General features: G+C 35.7%; 1 protein-coding gene across 1 annotated transcript; it reads left to right on the forward strand.

The window, feature by feature from the left end:
- The first annotated feature begins 8,506 nt into the window (after positions 1-8,506).
- ODAM (odontogenic, ameloblast associated) lies at positions 8,507-17,134 on the forward strand. Its single transcript, XM_055140012.1, has 9 exons — positions 8,507-8,557; positions 8,649-8,690; positions 9,211-9,258; positions 10,092-10,325; positions 10,759-10,806; positions 12,191-12,286; positions 15,184-15,255; positions 15,682-15,843; positions 17,090-17,134. The coding sequence occupies exons 1-9, from the start codon at positions 8,507-8,509 to the stop codon at positions 17,132-17,134; spliced, it is 798 nt and encodes a 265-aa protein (XP_054995987.1).
- Positions 17,135-17,946: the final 812 nt, after the last annotated feature.

Consider the following 17,946-nt stretch of genomic DNA (forward strand, 5'->3'; position numbering starts at 1 on the left):
GACAATGAAGCAAAATAAACCAATAGATGAAATAAATTGGCTTAATACATCTTTCTTTAGAAAATACTGAAAGATTAAAGAAAAGCATCCAAAATTCAGAATTTGGGAGATAATGACTATGACAGAACTCTGTGGGAAGTTTTATTACTCGAGATATTTTGAAAATCTGCAATAATAAAGGAGGTTTCAATTAATAATATAGTGATATTTATTTAAAATACCTTAAAATACAAAAAATATATAATAGTTTGGTCTAATGAAAATAAGGATGATGAAATATGAGGCATTAAACTCTTTCAGTAACAGCATTGCAAACCTCGATGCCAAAAATTTATTTTAAAAGTACCCGTCATACCACCTCATAGGAGTCATGTTTTGGTTCTGTCCTGAATTTTACCCTCACGGGGTCATTGTTATCTTTATAACCAGCATGACAATTATAATGCACTTTCTAATAGTTTTGCATTTACTTTTGAAATATTCTGTGTCAAACTCAACTTGGGCTATTACACCAGGATGTGCCAATCAGAAAGCTGCCCATTGACAACCCTGAGCAAGAAGAATGTCATTCTCATCAGTCTAGAATTCAAAGGAATATGAATAGCACAACAGGTAGGGCATTTGCCTTGCACGCGGCTGACCCGGGTTCAATTCCTCCATCCCTCTCTGAGAGCCCTGCAAGCTACTGACAGTATCCAGCCCGCACGGCAGAGTCTGGCAAGCTCCCCGTGGTGTATTCAAAATGCCAAAACCAGTAATAACAAGTCTCACAATGGAGACGTTACTGGCGCCTGCTTGAGCAAATTGATGAACAACAGGACAACAGTGCTACAGTGCTATGAATAAAGATAGGTCAACTTAATATCTTTTAAGAATCCAGTTCTGAAAACCAGTAAGTTAAAAATGTGTCTTCACTACAGAATTATAACGAAAAAATACCATAAAGGAAGCTGGGAGGGGCAGGTGGAGGGTGTGGTATAAGAACATTTTAGGTATAAAACCGCATCATTGTAAATCACGGTGCCTAAAAATATATATGTATTTTTGAACAGAAAACAAAACAAAATAAAATAAAAGTGCCTTGTCATAAAGACAAGCTGGTGGGTAAGGGGAAACTGGGACCATTGGTGGAAGGAGTGGGTATTGGTGAAGGGATTGGTGTTAGGATATTGTATGCCTGAAATCCAATCATGAATTGTTGGATATTAACCCTCAGTGTTTTAGGATTCATCAGTGAGTTGCCCCTTTCCCTCCTCCCAGAGAAGCTTATCATACTCTTGCTAGCATGGCTAATTTAGTTAAAATTTATCTTTAACCTTCCTTTGTATTTTATCTCTCATTGTCACAGTTCCCCAAGTTAGTTTTGATTAATTATAAGCCAAAACTTTCTGGTAATTCTAAACTTTGCATTTGTAGCATTTTGTGTTTGAAGTGCTGTGTATTTGTACCTGCTTTTCTATTTCCCCTATAGCCTTTTTATATTTTACTATAGAGCGATGTTCTTTGGCTAGACACATAAAGACCATTAATGTTATGCTCCTAACATTTGGGAGTTGATTGACTCTGAAATGTATTTACTCCTGGACATCCATCATAATTATTTGACTCAGGTTTCAGTTGCTGTAGTCTCTAACACTCCAAAAGGGAGGTCCCACTGTGAGACTGGGATGGACCCGGGGCCAGTGGCAAAGCTACCGCAGCATCGAAATGGGACAGTCTAGAAAGCATAAATGCATGGCCTTGATGCAAGCTGTTAGACTTAAGAGACAGGACCCCCATGGGAAAGGAAAAGCTGAGCTGCTCTGAGGACTTAGTCTGGGATATACGGTAAAAACCTTGCTTGTTCTCAGAGCCCAGAGAACTAAGTGTTGGGATCTTTGTCCCTTACTATGTTTATCCAAACTGCAAGTATTAATAACATACACAAGTAAAGGGAAAGGTAAAAGCAATGTAGATGTTCTTGGGAGACAAAGTGTCTCCTACTTTAATCTCCCCAAAGGAGGATTTCCTAAGTTCTACCTATGTAAATGATTTATGTTAATTTCCAGATGTCTTACCTTTGTAAATGATCAATCACACCTATGTCCTTACCTCAACCCCCCTCAGATATTCTGTAAGTCTGCTAGCAGTTCTGCATTAAACTGGCCATTTTCAGCATCAAGCTGGGCCACCCTCCACCCCCCATCTCTGTCTCTGTCTCTCTGCTGGAGAGGTCTGGGGACTGAGGTGGCTCTGGGCAACAGCACCCCCACAATTGATTTTGTGAACTCACACAAATAACTTTGTAATTCACTACGACTAAATAAAACGTTTAATTAAACATCAATAAAGATGATGTTCAATAAGTATTTACTTTGAAAAAGACCTACCACGGTTAAATCTGAGATCTATCACTGAAGAACTGTGATACGTTGAAGAAATTTATTAACTTGAGCTTTTGTATGATTATAATGATTGTAAAGGAACTTTTCAGATTCTTATGATGATCAGTTTGAGAAATGTACTTAGAAAATGATCAGTAACCTAATATAACTTCATATTTCTAACTAAATTCCTTGTTCTGAATTGACGGACTTATTATATTATATGAGAAACAATCATGTAAAATGCTTCAATCAGAGCAACAAAACTGTATCAACTTGGTGCTTCAAGTGTTTCATTAAGTGAAAGTATTAATTTGCTGGAGTGGACTTGCATTGCCTCTTATGATTCAGTGTTTAAATAAGTCGGGATTTATAAAATCAATTACTTAGTATATGGTAACTTGAAATGGGAGGTTTTGGAAGAATTAACAATGGAAATTGGTTGGCTTTTTTTCTTTCAAAGGTCTGGGCCATAATTGTGTTTAAAGATAGAATTTGAGGAAAAGTAATTTTGGTAAAGCAAATGACTACTCTTTAATAAAGTGTTAAGTATTGGATGGATTGGAATTTTTCCCAAGAATGTGTTAAAGAATAGATTGTGGGCCCGAGGATGATGTTCACCGGCAGAATGTCTGTTTTGCCTGTTTGAGGCCAAGAATTTCATCTCTAGCATCACTGCAGTTGTGAAATGCAATCTCAGCAGTCCTGCATTTTGTGATTATGACAAAGTGTGTGGTCTCTGTTCTGAAGCTCTAGTTATTGCAACCACAGGCGGAAAGGGGCAAATTAATGAGCTGATTGTTCGTACTTATCCTTCATGTTGTTGCAGGGCCTGCATCTTTTCAAATGCTCTGTAGAATCTTCTAATTTTCAGGTCAATCTTTATGGGATAAATATTTCTGTGTATTCTACCTCACCATTCTGCTGGAGATTGGATTGAAGAATGAAGACTTTGTGCTGAGTTTATCACCTCAGAGCAAAGTGGAACTGAAGGTCTCAGGCAATGCAGAGGCCAGAGCTGGGCTGCTGGCTATGGACCTGGCTCTCTATGTCCTGAACAGCAAACACAAGCTCACACAGAAGAAGGTGAGAGGACGTGGGCTTTGGGAACATGAGGCAGACTGGAGCTTTTGTTCTGTTTTATTTTGTGTTGGAGTCACACCTGGTCCTGCTCAGGGCTTACTCCTGGCTTTGTTCTCAGGGATCACCTTGGTGGTGCTCAGGGGACCCTCCAGGGTGCCGGGGATCAAACCTGAGTCATCTGTGTGCATGACAAGCAACTTCCCTGCTGCCCTGTCTCTCCAGCCCCAGTTGCCTGGAAATTTCTAACTAGAGCCCCAGTTTCTTCAGCTATTCAGATGGAAACATCAGGGAGTGGCTCAAAGGAGTGAAGCAAGTGCTTTATTATGTGGGATACTGGGCTTTATCTCTAGCACTGCAAGGTCCCTGAGCACCACCAGCAGCAGCCCCTGAGTGAGTAGCCCCGAGCACTGTTGGGCATGGTCCTTTTTAAAAAGGGACAATATCAGGGCTGGAGCGATAGCACAGCGGGTAGGGTGTTTGCCTTGCACGCAGCAGACTTCGGGTTCAATTCCCAGCATCCCATGTGGTCTCCTGAGCACGACCAGGAGTAAGTCCTGAGTTCAGAGCCAGGAGTAAGCCCTGAGCATTGCCAGGTGTGACCCAAAAAGCAAAAAATAAAAAATAAAAAAATAAAAAGGGACAATATCATTGTGTCTAGGGTAGAGCAACAGCACAGCGAGTTTGCCTTACATGTGGCTGACCTGGGTTTGATTCCTCCATCCCTCTCGGAGAGCCCAGCAAACTACCAAGAGTATCTTGCCTGCACGACAGAGCCTGGCAAGCTACCTGTGGCATATTCAATATACCAAAAACAGTAACAACAAGTCTCACAATGGAGACATGACTGGTGCCCGCTCAAGCAAATTGATGAACAACGGGAGGGCAGTGCTACAATGCTACATTCTACTTCATAATCTTAGTCACTCAACAAATATTCAATGTCATTGTTATATTAGGGCCTACAGTGCCCAAAGTGCCTATAGTCTAAAGGCTGATACAGCTAACTGCAGGTTTCAATTATTTACAGAGAGCAGAAATTATCAACATTTCTGTCGGGATATTATCTGAGATAAAGTGACTTAAAACTTGCTCACAGTAATGTTTAGAGCCAGGCAAATATAACTCTACAGAGCCCAGAGAATCAACCTGGATTCTCTACAGGCCATCTCTAAGGTAGAAATGAGTTGAAGCTGGAGAGATAATACAGGGTTTATCTCTCCAGGTTGGCCCTGCATGTCACTGACTCCAGTTTGGTCCCAGTCATTGCACATAATCCCCAGAGCACTGCCAGGAGTGAAACCTAAGAGCTCTGAGCACCAACAGGTGTGGCCCCTCCAAATTAAATACATAACTTCTCTGATTAAAACAAAATTATAGGGCTGGAGCAATGCTATAGCCTGTAGGGTGTTTGCCTTGCATGTGGCCGACCCTGGCTCGATTCTCAGCATCCCATATGGTCCTCTGAGCACCGCTAGGAGTAATTCCAGAGTGCAGAGCCAGGAGTAACCCCTGAGCATCACCAAGTGTGACCTAAAAAGAAAGAAAATGATACAAAATGAAAACAACTTATAAGGGGGGTTGTAAATTATTTTATTTATCAAGCCACCATGATTTACAAAGATGTTCATAATAGGATTTCAGGCAAAGAATATTCCAACACCAATCCCACAACCAGTGTCAACATCCCTTAACAAATGTGACTACATTCCCTCCCATCCTAGCTTGCTTCCTTAACAGGCACATTTTTCAGTTTGATTATCTTGGATCCATATTCATAGGATTATTGGCTCTGTAGTGTAGATGTACATCTCTCCACTCTACCCCTGTCACCTCCTGATCAGCTTTTCTTACTTCCCACCTCCTCCATTTCTCTCCTTCCCTGGTCTTTTTAATTTCTGTAATCTAGGCTAAAGGTTTGTCATTTTTTTTTTTTTATTGAATCACCATGTGGAAAGTTAGAAAGCTTTCAGGCTTAAGTCTCAGTAACATAATGCTCGAACACCCATCCCTTCACCAGTGCACATATTCCACCACCAAGAACCACGGTAAACCTCCCCCCCTCCCCCGCCCCCCAACCCCCCACCACACCTGTGTAGCTGAAAAATTTCACTTGACTTTCTCTTTACTTTGATTACATACAAACAAAAAAATTCACTATTATTGTTTGGAGTTTCCTCCCCCCAGAGTCAGACCTGCTGGAAAGGAAGCATTTGATAATTTGTTTCCCATTGCTGAGAATGAAGGGATATGAGGTGGTGTGGCCACAATAGCGGCCGCGAGGTTCTGGATTTCTGTATTTTAGTATTTGATGCTTTGCATTCACTTGTCATGATGTTTTATATATCACAGAAAAGTGAGATCATGCAGTATTGTAAATCAAACTGCTATTTACCCTAGATTTTCCTGACACCAATTTGCTAGCAATATCTCTGCTATATATCTCTCTAAAACTTGGTTACAAAAGTTTTGCTCTGGCATTATCAACCAAAAATGGCAACAATCTTTCACTATAAACTCTATATGTAATGTCATAGAATTTTTAGTTTAACCATTTCATACTCAATATGTAAAATACTGCTGTTAACTTACATCTATTTTCTAAAATATGTATTAATATTCAATATGAGAAGTTTGTTGGGGTTCTATATTATGTCTAAAACCCAGAGAGAATATTTTCTTTTTTTAGTACTTTTTTCCTTATCCTCTTTTTTTAAATTTTTTTTAGAGAATCACTGTGATGTACAAACTTATGAACTTTTGTGTTTGCATTTCACTCATACAGTGATAGTTTACCCATCCCTCCACAAGTGCCCATTCTCCTACACCAATGATCCCAGTATCCCTCCCACCACCCCCACCCCATTCCCCACCACCCCACCCTGCCTCTGTGTCAGGGCATTCACTTTTCTTATCTCTCCTTTTGGGTGTTGTAGTTTGCAATAGATGTATTGAGTGGCCTTCATGCTCAGTCTAGAGTCTACTTTCAGTTCACATCTTCCAACCTGAATGGGTCCTCCCAACATCCTCTACTTGGTGTTCCCTTCTCCAGAGAGAACATTTTCAATTCAACAGATAAATACCAAGACAAACAAGTTAGACATTAGAAAGTTTCTCAGAAGTAACCCCTTCTCTGAAGTGATCAGAGATCACTTCTCTGAAGTGATTCAGAGATGACTGATAAGAAATAACATTTGAAAATTTGTGATGAAATCTTTATAAAATATCTCTCAGAGTTTTATTTTTGCGGCTGAAACCTTGATGGCTATCTCAGGTTGAGAATCACATACCCCCTTATTATTCCCTTTATGCCTAAATAACCTTTCTTCCAGGCTGGAGTGATAGTATGGTGGGTAAAAATTGACTTGCAAGTGGCCAAGCTGAGTTTGATCCCCAGCACTCATATAAAGGTGTAAGATCCTAGCAGTAAATTCTTTGCTTTAGTTAGGTAAAAATCCTTTTTTTATTATCTAAATTATTTTTGCCTGAATTTTTTGAGGGAAAGGCAGGGAAGATCTAGACAACAAATAGCATGATAATTTTAGTATTGATTCATGCAAGTTCTAAGATTGTTCCACCCGAAATAATTTAAGACAAATTAATTCAAAAGCAATAACTTTATTTTCCTCCATGGCAAAACTTATACGAGTTGTGTTGTTCAATATTATATTAGTCTAAGAATTGTTTTACAATTGTCATAAATCAATAATACATTATCATATAATGTATCACATTATCATATAATTACAATCTTGGTCTTCTATTAGAGTAGGACAGCATTAACAACAATGAAAAAAAAGAATAACTCATTTTAAGAAGAAATTCTAAATATCAATAAATGCATAGGAACAAGAAATTGTGCTTGGAATGTTAAAATTAAGTTTTTGAAAAGAGAATATTAAAAACACAAGTATTTACTCACCACTGTTACTTAAAATATAACAGTGGTGTACTTAAAATATATGCCTCCCTGGTTCATATTTATTAAATTGTGTATACAAATAACATAACTGATCAAATGAGGAGATAAGTTCTGAAAAATAAATAGAAATTAGCACATTTGTTCAGAAATGTATCTTAAAGATAGAGAGATGCTTAATACTTTTAAGATTAAGCCGAAACCAAGCTAGCTCACTTTTGCTCAGTTTACCTTTGAAGAACAGAGTCTTAATTGTCCCTGTTTTTCATTTTTGTGTTTTAAACTATTGCCTTCTGCCCAATAGTTCCATATTTTATTTTGAAACATATCAACATTTAATTCTATAATTTATTAAAGTTTTTAAAAGTTAGTCTGTTGGAGTAGTCATGATAAATACTCCATAATAAAATAAGCAGAATGAAAATATTCTAGAGCAGTTAGTCATTACCAAGACATAAGATAGTAATGGTCACAAGGAAACTTTGCTCAGGTGATAATTTAATGACATTACTAAATATGTTGGTATCCATCTACCACCTAGATGATTAGGAAAGGGGTTATTAGCTAAGCCATTGTCTGAAATCCACTGATTCACTGATCCTTTTGAAAAATGATTGGTCCTTCTTTTCCAGAGATGGGTTTTAAAATTTAAGAGAAGTTCAAAGGTGCAGAGCTGAAGGATATAAAGAGCACAGATCTTGCTGGGTTTAGATTTTCTCTTCCTAAGCAAAAGTGTGAGGTAAGATTTGAAATCTTTGTTTTTTTTTCATAATTTTAAGAACAAAATAAGGCAGCTCCATGGGTTAGACTGCCAGTGCTACTCTACAGGCTTTTGTGCATGTCAGGTTTCAAAGCATACCTGAAAGAAATAAAGACATTTTCGTCATTAATTCATTTGATTACATCATATGCCAGCAAAAAATACTTTGGTCAGGTTAAAGGGACCAAAAAGAAATGGATTTTAAAAAAGCTACCCTAAGCATTAGAAATGAGTTTTTCCAGCAGATCCTTTAATATGTAAGCAGTATAGTAGTTCACCCATCCACTTCCCTGATTGAGCAATAACAAAAAATTGTTATGACGTTTATCTAAAAAGTTGATAAGGTAAATTTGGCAATTTGTCTCCTAGAAAGTTCATCTGAAAATGAAAATTATAATTTTTCTTGGACTCCTGGGAGCCACAATGCCAGCACCGGTAAGTGATGGCTTGGTATAACTGCTCTTTTATAGAAAACTTGAAAAATATCATTATTTTTACCATTTCTGGTTTTTGTTTTGTGTTTTAGCTTATTCCACAGCGCCTACTATCTGCAAGTCACAGCCATGAGGTTAGTTTAAATAATTAGAGAAATGTATATTTTTTAATGGAAAAATTCATTGGGAAGGATAGTAAAAACCTGCCCCTTGATTTATATGCATTGTATTGCCTAAGTTTTACATTCAAATGCATTCCCAATCTTCATTCCTTTATTTTATATCAAATTACTTCTAGAATATTATGTATTCTTGCTTGATTGCAAGTTCTTCAAAGGCAGAGGCAATATTTTTTATCTTTTTGTTCTAAAATCACCTGATAGAGGTATAAATAGGAGTTAGAGTATAAAATGACCAAACCACTGAACCACTGGAATTTGCTAAGATTGCACAAACACGTACATAGCAGGAAAGAGGTAGTTAAATCCTGGCCTTGAATCACTGTGATTTATTATAATCTTGGTGAGAAATTATCTCACCTTTAACAGGAATGGTAATTAGTCATTTCTGACCTGAGCTATGTTGTAGTAAACACTGTTCTTAATACTTTTACTATGTGTAATAATCTGTTTTCATGCTCTCTTTCCTTTCTAGTTACTTCTGAATCTTAATAATGGTCAACTTCTGCCACTACAATTTCAGGTAAATGTGCACCAATCATTATTTTAAAAACTTTTTCTGGTGTACTTCTCATGAAAATAAATTCTTCCTAATCCGTTTTATGAAATACCTATATTTAAAATTATGAATTTATAGTTACCATTTATTTTAAGAATAAGGCAAAATAAGCTTTACATTTCTTTGTAAAATATCTGGTATTTGTCAAGCATCAATTCAGTTATCTATGAAATAGTAGAATGAATTATTTTGTAGAAAGTCACATGCTGGTAACTGCATGTGTCTTATAAATCAATCAGTCAATCAATAAGACTTGAGAAATGATTCCATGAGCTGAGCTTTTGCTTTGCATGCTGGAGTTCTATCTCTAGCATCACATGGTCCCAAGAAGCACGAGGAATGACCTCCAAACTCTGAATTAGGAGTATCCTCAGTGCACCCCTGGATGTTGCCCCAAAAACAATGAAAAATTTTTTTTAAAAGAAGAGAGCATTTAAAACCAATTTGTCAACTTAAAAAAAATGTGCTCTTTTAACCACCTCATTTTATGCAATACTTCTCATGACCTTTAGGAGTATTTGTGAATTTGCGTATTTGTGAATTTGCGTAGCTTCTCATATACCAAAAATGTCATCTTTTAAATTATAATGCAGACATTATAGAAACTGCTTTTTCCCCTTCTTTCTCAAGAATGATTCTTGAGTTGTTCTCTCTCTTGCTTGATTGCAAGTTCTTCTTTTTGAGAAGCATTCTTTTTGAGAACTGTTTTCCCCTCCCACCCACCTCCCACCTTTTTAAAGTATGATTTTAGTATCCATGCATAACAGAAACGCTTCTTTTTGTTTGTGTCTTTCCAGGGCCCATTTAATTCATGGATTCCTTCTTTCTCTGGGGTTCCCCAACAGCAGCAGCAGACTCAAAATCCAAGCCTCTCTCCATTCTCAGTAACAAATCTCGAACGATTTCTTAAACCATTCCCAAATCAGGTACCTTCACCAGGACAGGCAGGAAATTCCCGAGGAACCAAGATGGGTCAGCCGGAGTTGTCACAGCCTCAAAAACCATCTCAGAACCAACAAAACCCTAATCACGTAAGCCTTTCTTCTTTCTTTCCTGTTAGCTTAAAGAGAGATAATTCACTTTGAATGTGAGAAGGAATATGAATCAGCTTTGAAATGAAAGAGGAATTACTGAGTAAAAATTCTTTCCCTAGAATTACAGACAATACTTCCTTATTCTTTCTGAGATCAAATACCAAGGAAAAAATGCAATTCAAATGAACTATTCAGGATAACATACACAAAAACTTAAAGAATTAGCGCATATCTTTAAGGGAATTTTATATTAATGAAAGAAAAACAATGACCATTTATACCATTAGTGATGTATAAGAAAGTCTGTTAATAAAACCTACATTTACATGGCTTGGATAGAGATAAGGATAAATTTTCAAACTTGTCTTAAAGTCACAAGTTTGAAATATATAAATAAGGTATAACTTTTATGTGTTTCCTTTTTTGACAGGTTTTGCCCTATATATTCCCTTTCAAAATGCCTCAAGAGCAAACACAGGTAAATGAACAGAATGCTGCTGCTTTATAAAAAAAAGATGGCTACATACACTTTCCTTCAATGATTTCTTTTAAATTTGTAGCCTGATTCATGTGGAAGTACAGTAAAATCCCAAACAACATCAATAGTTATTGCTATATGAATACTTGCTGATTTGGTAGTATTAGGTTCACTTAATAGCTCTGAAGAAAAGTTGGCTAAAAAGGAATTTCAAGAGAATTACACAGTTGTGAGCAGAGAAGCTCGTGTCCTCTCACATCTGAAATGTTGGCCTTTGGAGAAACTCAAGAAATACAGTGAGCTGACTTTGTCCATGAAATCTTGTTTCAGATAAAGATGAGTTGACTGACAAAATATGATGTGGCATAGAAAAGAATCTGAACACTTGTCCCTTCTATTAGACATTTATGGAATCTATATCAAAACACCTCCAGCTTCTCTTATCTTGTCACCTTGACAATACTTAGCTCAAAAACTATGAATACAGATAAATTACATTATGTGTCAACAGAGAATTGGTCATTTCATAAAAAGATACACCACTTGAGCCTACTATAATCATAACTATGGAAGATTGTTCCACACCCACTGCATTGCAAAACAAAACTAACTTCCAGACGTTATCTCATTCAAAGTCACAAGTATTCAGAGAACTGGACACAACAAAAGTGGAATTCATTTATTTTACAGATCCAGGAACCAATGTTCAATAATTTACATTGCCTATACTAAAAAAAGTGGATAACTATGTTGGAAAATAATTCTTTACTCTTCTTTTAATCATAAAGCTGGTGGTTTTCCTCCCTGGCTTTGTATGAGAATCTCTGATGACTGCTTTTGAAAATTATAAATCCTTCGGACTCTACTAATACCTAATGATTAAAACTTTATAAGTAGACAATATGATTAGCTTTTGAAATGCTCAGTAATGACTTTTGTTTTTAGTTAAAATTAGACTGCACAAGTATAGTTCGCAAGCCATGGTCTTAGTTCTGAGTGCTAATGATTATGAATAATAATAGTTTCTTTTTTAAGTATGAAAAAAATAACAAGGATGCACTTCTTTCTTTCCCAAAATTTATATATATATGCATAAACTTATACAGACATAAAAACAAACACTTAATAATGTGATAGTGAATTTGCAGGTGGCTTTATTTTTGTTTGTTCTGCAACATCCAACTATTCCAAAACGTTTATTAGCTATTTGAATCAAATTAAAAATTTTGCTTTCTTTTGTATTCTGCTATATTAATATTAAAAGAACATAATCATTTATATATTGAGCTAATATTTTAATTCTTGACATTCAAATAAAAAAACCTATTATATATATGTGTATACATATATACATATATATATATTTTTTTCTGTTTACAAATAGATGCTTCAGTACTATCCAATTTACATGTTCCTACCCTGGGAACAAACTGCCACCCAATCACCTGCACCAACAGGACAACAACAATATGAAGAGCAGGTATTGCAGTCTTTGATTGTAATCTGACTAGGTAAACCTAAGAGAAAAATCGGTGGAGGAAAGCAGATACTTGGGTGGAGGGTGTGGTTTTGGAACACAGTATGCATAAAAATTACTATTTAATAGGATTGTAAATCACACACTCTGCCTCAAATAAAATTTAAAACTCAATGACAAAAATTAAGGAATGCAGGTTGAAACATATTTGCAGAAAAAAGAGCATCCAAACACATTTTGTATCACTTTTACTATAAATTAATTATAAATTAATAAAAATATAAGAATCCTTAAATACCTTATGGCTTAAACTGATGAATATAAAAGAAAATCATGCTTATTCATAATGATTCTGTATCTGTGGTTCGTTCATAAATAATCTTGAAAATGCTTTAAAACCGGATTGTAAAATAATTAAGTCAGGGGTCAAAATATTAGTCATCTTGAAAAATAAACTCTAGTTAGTAAAAATCTATTAGCCTCCCTTTAGGCACATACACATGTGAATATTGTTTTTAAAAATTAAAATATAAATAGGTACTAATATTAAATTTACCTCTGATCACTATATAATATACAATTAGATAACACTGGATTAAATTTGTGAAATTGCAGTACTTTTTCAGACTTCTCATGTAAATTTAAGTGACTTCACATAACTATAACACATTTAATGTAGAATTTAAATAATAGTTGAATCGTTACTTTAGAATTTACTTAACCAAAATAAAAAAATGTTAAAGTTATGTTAAAATCACTGGCATAGCAATTCAAATCAAATAGTATTAATTTAAAGAGAAAGAAGTCATCTTAATCTAGAAATCATATGGTATTAAAGTGATGCTTGATTATTTAACAATAATAGACATTTAAACTTTAAATGTGCAAGCGTCTAAGCAATAAACACACAAACGTTGAAAATAATTTAGTATTATATAAAACATGCAATTTTAAGTAAATGTTTATCACAAAACATGAAAAGATCAAAACTAATAAATTTTTCAATTTCACAGATGCCAATCTATACTCAAATTGGATACATTCCACAATTAGCAGAACCTGTAAGTAAATGAAGACTTTTTGTTCCAAAAAATAAATAAAATTGTAATCATGAAACTATGTGACTTATACTGTTAAATCAGCAAATGTCCTTCAGGCAGCCCAAACCCATCAGATCACAACCTTTGTTAAGCACCACTGGAAAGAGTAGGAACTTAATAGGAAAAGTACTGAAGACTTCTCACAGGACCTGGGTTTGCGTCAGATGAATGTGAGGAGAGTTCTGATAGTGACGACAATTTACTCTGGATAGAGCAGTCTGAGGAATTGGCAGTGGGTTTCCTAGATTGGGTGATTTAGTGGTTCTTATGTAAGGTTAAAAACAGTGGGGAAGGCAATGGATAGGATGGGTAAAGAAGCATAAGCCCTCACATGAGCTAAGGTATAAGTAAACCTGGTACTTTTGTAGATTAGACCTTGTTCTGGACAACATTACTCTTGTACTTGTTTGTGTCATTTGTTTTTCTTACTCTCAATGTATTTTGTTACTCTCAATGTTTTTCCTTCTTGTTATTGTTACTCTCAGTATGCTCAACAGGCATTTTGTTAGATACCTTCTTATAATTTTGCTCTATATCAGTGGTTTTCTATTGCTGGTGAACAGACACTTCACTATAAAGGCTTTGACACATGGTATGCTTGAATCATGCGACTGTACTATTATATAATATATAGATATATTATCACTCTTATATGCACTGTAGCACTGTCGTCCTATTGTTCATCGATTTGCTCAAGCGGGCACCAGTAACGTCTCCATTGTGAGACTTGTTGTTACTGTTTTTGACATATCGAATACATCACAGATAGCTTGCCAGGCTCTGCCATGTGGGCAGGATACTCTCGGTAGCTTGCAGGGCTCTCTGAGAGGGATGGAAGAATTCGGATCCACCACATGCAAGACTATCGCTCCAGCCCATCACTATTATATAACACAGAGAAAGATTTTTATTCTAAATAATGATGGGTGATTTCCTTCCTTGAAAGTTTATGAAAATATATCTCCTATTTTAACCTGTCCACAGGTGTAAGCGTGTTTAAAACCACTGCTGTCTGTTTGTTGCTGCTGGTGCTGGAGAGACAGTACACTGTGCAGGGCTCTTGCCTTATTTATGCATGTTCCCAGCACCCCTTACAGTTCCCCGGAGCATTCTAGGAGTGATCTCTCAGTGCAGATGGAGGAGTAAGCCCTAAGCACCTCTAGATGTGATCCCAAACAAACAAAGAAAACAAAAAAACAAAAACAAAAGCAAAAATGACCGTTCAAGAAGAGAGTGTTAAGGCCTCATGGAGAATAACAAGCAAAATCCTCACAACACGGAGCTAACCTGCAGCATTCGTTCACTTTCCTGATGTCAGTAGATTTTCTTTTTCTCAAATATAAATTATTTTGGTGGTAAATAAAGAAGCTGGGTTACAGCTGATGGTGCCTGAGGCTATCGCCAGAGTCCCTTCTGCTGGTGACTAAGTGACCATGTGGTGTTGGGATCAAAGCTGGATCTCCCAAGCAAAGCATGTATTCAGCTCATTTAGAAATTTCTCCCATCTCTAAATTACTTTTATTTTAAGAAACTAAAGAATTAGGAGGGGCCAGAGAGATAATACAGGATTAAGGCATTTGTCCTGCAGGCAGCGGACCCCAGTTTGATCCCCCACATAGCCGGGAGTGATCATGAGCTCAGATCCAGGAGTAAGCCCTGAGCATTGTCGGGAGTGGTGCTGACCAAACAAACAAAAGGGGAAAAAATAAAGAAGATGGAATATGTTTTGTACCTGAGATACAAAGGAGCATACGTTATAGATTTTTAATGTGGATTTTCTAAACCTTTCCAACGATTCAGGTGGCCCCCGGAGGACAGCAACAGATTGCATTTGACCCAGTGATAGTCACAATTCCTGAAACTGCAGCAGTGGTAAGACTCCTCACCGTACTGTGCTACCTACCGGATGTGCAAATTATCATTTCAAGATCCATGCGTTATTGTTCATTTTACTAAAAACTTTACTGTGATCACATCAAATTATTACTTCTTCCACTGTAGTCTTTGGTAGTCAGGATTTAACCAATGCAACCATCCACTAGCTATTAGGTATTTGTATGCCTCAATAAACCAAACGCTCTCTAAGGTGAGATCATTTAGAATAAGACATTTAGGCATCCATATTCGCTAGGATATATTCATAAATATTATGAAGAATAGATTACACTCGAGAAAATACAATGTGATCTTGACTTCTTAAATTCTTCACTTTGCATATTAAGCCTGTTGCTCAATGTTCTTCTTAATTTTGACCTTCTTGAACCTGTTACTACTTTGTTTTCTTTCTCATCTCTATAGCCAGCAGGAGGAGTGATGCCATACTTTCAAAACGAAATGATAGACTTTAAGCATGCCAGTGCAGGAATTGCCATTCCTTCAACTTCACCAAAACCGAGCACAACAAATTTTTTTGCTCCTGTCATAGACCCAACTATTACCCCAGAACTCATGGAAGAGAAGGTAGAGTAATCAAAGATTCCTTATACATTAAAAAATGGCTAACAGAAAAAATAAAGCATAAAACCAGTTCTTAATTTTTTAAATTTAATCATGGAAAGCGTGAGAGGTAACAGTAGAATCTATGGCTGTAACTCTGAGTAAGGAGGCCAACATATGTTGACAACTACTGAATCATTATGATTATTTTTATTTAATAAGAGTTTCTTATAAATTTCATTTTCTTACTAGGCCAAGATTGATAGTCCAAAGGAACCATAAGATGTTACCCTAACAATTCAGAGTTTGGGGTAGGTATTTGCCAAAAGACAGGTATAAAGAACCATGGTACATCCTAAATTAAAAGAGAAAAAGGACTGACAGTGGAACTAAGGAAGAAGTCATAAGAATGGAAAAATTTTAGTTGCTTATAATCTCTACAAAGCTAATAAGATGTTAGCATTGAAAAAAAATCAAATTAAATTTTTGAGAATCATATTAGCCTGTGCTCTAACTTTATTATTTCTGAATAACAAAATAGTAAATATGATATATATATTAACATTATTCTACAAACACAACATATAGTCAGTTCTACAGATATAATACATAGACTTAACTTTTTCAAACTAATGTCTCACTTTGCAAATATTATTGGAGCGATGCCAATACATTATCTACATTATCTACATTAGTTGGAATGAAATAAAGTCTCAAATAATACAAAAATTAATGAAAATTTTAAATTTAATGACCCTTCTATCAAAATAACAATGAGTATTTTAGTGGATTCATTAATTTTGATGCTAGTGGGTATTTTACAGATGAGCATATTGGAATGGCACCAAGAACTAGACTTTTATTCTGAAATAAAACATGTACTAGAATGAACTAAATTTAAAAAAATTTACAATCTCCTCCCTGCTGCCTATGAGTCTTTTCCAGTTTTTCCTTCTGTGAAAATGATACTCAGCATTATTCGGATGATACATATATCAAAAAATGACTAGAATTATTAGGACCTCTTTACAAAAATGTTGCTATAATGAGATGTGTTGTACTATGTAAGCCAATTCAAATTGTTCGGTCAGAAACACGAAAAATGATTTCAGTACAGCCTGACCTTAACTCTATATCACATCAATGCCCACAAAAATGAAGCTTTCAATTTCTTTATTGTGCAATTTACAAAATAATAGTAAGCTTTAGACAAAACTCTTTAATGCCATGAAAATGTGATATTTTACTTTTCTTCCATCTTGTTTTTCAGGGGAAAAGATGTGATGGTGCCTTGGATATCACTTTAGGCTACTAGCTTTCTTAATTGCAAATATAAAATTTTTGAAATATAAAAAAACTTTGCTTTTCTTATTTTTTTTACTTACAAATAGTGCTAATGCTTTAAATCATAGAATAATAAAATCATGAATAAATGCTATCTTAAAATTGTATTTTTTTCAAGTATAATGTGATTGGGTAATCTGTACAAGAATAAGAATAAAACTGATGTTACCAAGTCAACTGGATAGTTGCATTCATAAAGAATAGCTCTAAGATATGACATCATCCCTGAGGATAAATATATAATATCACTGTATTAACTAGTGTGGTGATTGAACTGTTGAACTACAGCATATCTAATTTTGATTTATCATCTCATTATTTCTTTTAAGTCCTTCTACCTAGAATTGTTATGATGCCTTTCCCATTAGAATAAAAAAATGATAAAAATAGAGCATATGCAATTATTACACACAGCTACATAGAGAGGTGACAATCATCAACCCAAGAGGATAGATTCATTCCCTCAACAATATGTGTTGGTTTGAGAGGCCACAACTTGTACAGATCACCCAAGCTGGTTTCCAATCTGGATTCTACCTTTAGTAAAGTGGCTAACCATTTCAAGTCTGAATTTTCTTCAGTTTAAAATAGAGACAAAAATATCTATCTTGGGACTGAGGTGATAGCACAGCAGGTAGGGTATTTGCCTTGCACATGGCTGACCCAGGCTCGATTCCCAGCATCCCCCGAGCACCGCTAGGAGTAATTCCTGAGTGCACGACCCAGTTCTGGGCAAGAGAGATGGTAAATGGGTAAGGTGTTACTTGGCATATAGTCAACCCA

Source organism: Sorex araneus, chromosome 5 (assembly GCF_027595985.1).
Source record: "Sorex araneus isolate mSorAra2 chromosome 5, mSorAra2.pri, whole genome shotgun sequence".
Lineage (NCBI taxonomy): Eukaryota > Metazoa > Chordata > Mammalia > Eulipotyphla > Soricidae > Sorex > Sorex araneus.

Bases quoted from the DNA above. Each gene is read 5' to 3' on its own strand.
- ODAM (XM_055140012.1), top strand. From the start codon at position 8,507: ATGAAAATTATAATTTTTCTTGGACTCCTGGGAGCCACAATGCCAGCA. The intron at 8,558-8,648 runs GTAAGTGATGGC...TTTGTGTTTTAG, and splicing joins GAGCCACAATGCCAGCACCG to CTTATTCCACAGCGCCTACT. The intron at 9,259-10,091 runs GTAAATGTGCAC...GTGTCTTTCCAG, and splicing joins TTCTGCCACTACAATTTCAG to GGCCCATTTAATTCATGGAT.